The sequence below is a fragment of the Etheostoma spectabile genome, chromosome 13 (assembly GCF_008692095.1).
Source record: "Etheostoma spectabile isolate EspeVRDwgs_2016 chromosome 13, UIUC_Espe_1.0, whole genome shotgun sequence".
Classification (NCBI taxonomy): domain Eukaryota; kingdom Metazoa; phylum Chordata; class Actinopteri; order Perciformes; family Percidae; genus Etheostoma; species Etheostoma spectabile.
Window position 1 is genome coordinate 24,648,654 of NC_045745.1, and position 4,740 is coordinate 24,653,393.

A 4,740-nucleotide genomic window follows, 5' to 3' on the forward strand; every position below is an offset into this window, starting at 1 on the left:
TATATATATATATATATATATATATATATATATAAAAAAATAAGTTGACATCCATTTAGCTAATGAATTCCACAGATAAGGTACCCAACTCAAGCAGTAAGGTACCTTCAGTAAAGAGTACTGGCAGCTGGCAATGACTAGGCAGAACTGGAAAACCCAGATGTCCCTGAAAAATCCCTGGAGCAGCAGTAGGAACCCCAGGAAGGCCACCAGACTGGCCAGCACCACAGCAAACACGTTCTCTCCCACACGGCGGTTCCTGGAAACAGAATGCAAAGAAATCGATATTTTGATAATTTATTAAAAATGTTTTGACCCCTCTATTTAATCAATTTCTACATAAATGTCACTGTATCTGATTGCAATAATGACCTTGAAATGATAACTACTGGACATGCAACACGTTACATCATTAAAATGAACTTTGCATAGTCTGTGAGAACAAGTGACCAAACAGAATATTGTCTTTCCTCTACTCCAACAGTCAGGCGTACCTGTCCAATAAGGCCAGAAGAGCCAGTCGATCATATCGAACCCTCAGCCACTTTCCGGGAAGAACCCAAAAACGATAGTACTGTTTGGGTTTGGCTTTCTCCTCAATCATCAGCGTGTTTTCCTGGGACTCTTGTAGAGACTCATGATCCAGATCAAACTAGAGATGAGGTGACACATTACTGACATGACATTCTACCTGAACTAATCTGCCAAATTAAACATCAAAGACTGCTAACCTCAGGCATTTCCAGAGGCACCCTGCGCACCTGCATGCCCTGTAGAACCACAGGTCTCGGCTGGAGCATGGACAGGACTGGGGCCCCTTCCTGGACCTCAGTGGAGGTGAAGCTCGAGGACTGGGACTGCCTTTCCCTCTCTCTTTCCCTTTCCCTTTCCCTTTCCCTGCAAGCATGGAATATTATTGCATTAATTGTAGCTTTTAGTCATGACCTTTTAAAGAAAATTAACTCTCATAGTCTTGGAAAAAGGGCAACCTGGTAATAAAAACTTTAGAACTTACTGAACTGGATCCTCATAACCACCTCCACCAGGTCCAAATGTGTAGGACCTCTTTACTCCTGTTACACAAAAGACAGAAAATGGAAATGACAACAAGGAAAAATCCAGACACATTTGTAGAAATAACAGCTGATATATTTGTGTGTTCTCCCCACTTTTTGAACTTTATTTAATAGCATAAATTCAACACATAACAGAACAACGCACAAGCATAACGGGAAGAGGCTAACTTGATGGAAATAGAAAATATGTGGTTTCCACCCGTGTCCAGTCATTAATCTAAACAAATGGTTTCTTTTATATTAAAAAAGGACAGACATGAACACGGTATTATTCTTCTCATTTAACTTAACATGAAATGGAATAAGCTCATTTCCCAAAATGTTGAACTGTTCCCTAAATGCCACTGACTCACCACTCTCGTCGTAGAAATAGTGCACTGCCCCCTCTGATGTATCGTCAAAGGTGGAGGCCTCATGGATGCCACTGCGGGGCAGTAGGAGTGAGGAGGCGAACTGTAAGGCTGAGGGAAGTGTGCGGGTCCGCGAATGAGAGGAGGTACGAGCCCGCTGGAGGTCTTGAAGGCTAGAGGAACAAAACATTTGTTAAATAACTAACGTCTAACATTTGTCTTACATTTTTATTTCTATCAGTCCTGCTGTGGCTGGCATGTTCCCTCAATTTCTATTTTCTCATCCACTACTCCAAAACTAGCTTGGAATATAATTTGTATGGCAAGTCCCCAGGAATATTTCCACACAGTCGCACATTTAATTAGAATCACTAATTTTTACATCCATCAACTGTAAACCTGCTGACTTGTTTTGACTACTACAGACTTGGTAGAGGATTGGAGCAAATCAAGGCACAGTTAAGGCAAAGCACCAACTATAACCCTCTCAGATCTGTTAAATCGACTAACCTGGGAGGGGATCCCATGGTGGAAGGGGGCGGTGTAGGGTTGCTCCCAGCATTGTGTCTCCTGCGGATGGCCTGGGTCCTCTTGACACTGCTGACTGAGTCGTGTTTATCCCCATCCTCTGAAGCCAAGGCTGAAAAAGGGTTATCAGTTACATCAATGCAATGGTTTATATTACAGGGTCAATACAAAATACAAGGAATCTAACAATAGGCCATTACTGGATTTTACTTTTACCACTGTAACTGTAACTGCATTTAGAAGGTAGTTATGCAAAGCAGACATTACCAAACAAGTATCCTGAATGACTCATTGATGAGAAATTGTGAAAGTGCATGTATTAACTGAATAAAGCTTAAATATTAATACAACTCTGACTCCTATATTCATACAGGCATGGAAACCCCCACTGAGTCCATGTTCATGGTAAACAATATTACTTAATGACACATTAATGTTGATGGTCATCTGTAGCATAAAAGAATTCGAAGTAATTAGAGGTCATACTACATTAGCCAAATAACTTTAGTTAGTGGAGGCGGTGGGTGACACTGCCCTTAAAGCTTAACATTATTGTACATCAAAGTGTATTCATTTCATCTGACATTAGTAGAGTTTTTCACACTAAAATACCCCCTGACATGAATATATCCACTTTGTGTGTGATCAACCTAAAAATAGTGATTTGATTGGTCTAATGTTTGTAATAAGTTATAATGAAATTTGATTTATGAATTGGTTGTTTTTTTGTGTTTCAGTAAATTTAGATTTTGGTTTGATTCTCCTGGATCCTGACACTTCATTTTGGACGCACATTAATTAATTAGCCTACCTTATTTAATCCTTTGTTGACATTATGGCTTTTTTTTTTATTAAGTAGTACTTCTGTGCTGAATGTAATGTGTTTCTTGTTTTAAGTGATTTGTTAGGGCTGTATGATGTGTAAAATGTCTAAGTTGTGGAAATCAAGTTATTTCAACATGCACTAAAAAGTAACGTAAGGTAGATGATGGCAAGCTATATTAGCCGCCTTGAGTCACGTCTGACGGGACTCAGGATGGTTAGCCGACTGGCTGTCTCGTAGCATATTTAGAGATTAAATATATAAGAGGGATAGAATTGAAAAACGTCGGCACACTGATCTGAACCCTCAATTTGTGTATTCTAAAGATATATTATCTCTGGCTATGGGATATGAAGCTGTGGAAGTCAAGTGAACATTGTGTGGATTTTACTTTATTCAGTGTTCAGCTAACGTCAGCTAGCCACCCGTCTACAAATATGATATTATATGGTGTTTGTCAACACCATCAGTGCAGAATGAATTAGTACACCAGTGCAACAGACTTCCAGTTTCTGCCCTTTCTGTCTGTGCTTAAAGTGGATGCACTGTTGAAGTGTATCTGGTACTTACAATCCCTTTACTGTAAAACAATGCTTCATGATATTTCATCATCTTTTCATTTCATAATCATTTTATATCGCAGCTTATTCCAATGATCTTGTTTACTCACTTTTATCAGTTATATTTCCTCAACTGTTAGAAACTGCTAGAACTTAGAATATTCCTTTAAAACCTCTAAAAAGATACGTTAAGTTTGGTATTTTTATTACAAGTGTTAAACAGCGAAAACAACAGAGGAATACAGGGCAAAAAGTCTGTTTGTTCCACAACAAACAAATGTGGCTTGTAAACAAGCAAATAGGTGTTTAAATTATGGTTGTTGCTTATTTGAGCAATGGCACTTGTGCTAACTCTTGAAAGACATACGGATAGGCACTCAGGAGAAGTCAGAGTTCATGGAACAACTTCCTTCATGATGCTTTCCTTGGATCACTACAAAGTCAACATTGCCCAGAGCAATGCAAGCTCCTGGTAGCACAGCGGGAAGGTTTAAGGGGAGGTTGGGATAAAAAGCAACCAGTACCGTGGGGCAGAGCAACCCCTTAGCTGGGTGTATTTCTCCTGCCTTTAGATCAGTGTTAAGGCCAAGACAAAAGAACTGTGCTTTTCTTTTTTTCACATTCAATCCAATATCTGCACATGTTCCATTTCAACATGTAAAGCTTACTGAGAAGCACCAGTCTCAAGCAACTCAACACCCTCCATCTGCCTAAGACAGCCCACCTCTCAAGGTTGTCACCATTTAACCATTTTTGTTTATACAGCGAGGCATTAAAAAGGCTTCCGGCCTATAACTATGAGGATGCTTGTCATTAAACGCTGTTGGACTTTCTGGCATCTTGCATTAAATTCACTCGTCCCTACTACTACCACTGTCACCAAACGCATGCATGTTGTGATGTTAAAGGAAATGTTTGTCTCTGTTGTATTACAACAAATAGCTACAACTAATATTTAATCTTAAAATTTGCATTCCATTTATTTCACGGTTTGTAAACTTCCAGTATGAGTTGAATATGGAGGTACTGTAAGCACTGATTTAAGTTACTGCAATATTTACTTTTACATTTGTGACTCAGATCAACCTTGAAAAAGGGATGGTGACGCTAAATCACTCTTTTAAATAAGTAGCCTTAATTTAATTAGAGTCAAGGAACACAGCAAATTTCATTAAATATAATTTTATGTGAGCACTGTTAATTTATACCTCAATTTGATCTCACTTTTATTACTAACACTTGATCACTTGATTTGTGTAAAATAAAAAACTGTGAAAGTTAAACTTGGTTTCCAAATGTCTTCCAAATCTTCCAATTTAAATTTCATGTACTAATTACCTGTTACGCTTTAACACACACACACACACACACACACACACACACACACACACACACACACACAC

General features: G+C 38.8%; 1 protein-coding gene across 4 annotated transcripts in view; it reads right to left on the bottom strand.

Annotated features, from left to right (window-relative positions):
• LOC116699995 (pecanex-like protein 1) overlaps positions 1-4,740 on the bottom strand; it is a 25,481-nt gene that overhangs the window by 14,519 nt on the left and 6,222 nt on the right. For 3 of the 4 annotated variants that reach the window (XM_032532768.1, XM_032532766.1, XM_032532767.1), the window contains exons 8-13: positions 1,937-2,066; positions 1,430-1,599; positions 1,016-1,073; positions 732-897; positions 495-652; positions 106-259 (exon numbers count right to left, since the gene is read on the bottom strand). In XM_032532768.1, coding sequence (XP_032388659.1) covers positions 106-259; positions 495-652; positions 732-897; positions 1,016-1,073; positions 1,430-1,599; positions 1,937-2,066 — 836 coding nt within the window. The remainder of the gene's footprint in view (positions 1-105; positions 260-494; positions 653-731; positions 898-1,015; positions 1,074-1,429; positions 1,600-1,936; positions 2,067-4,740) is intronic. The other variant, XM_032532769.1, reaches the window with a different exon arrangement.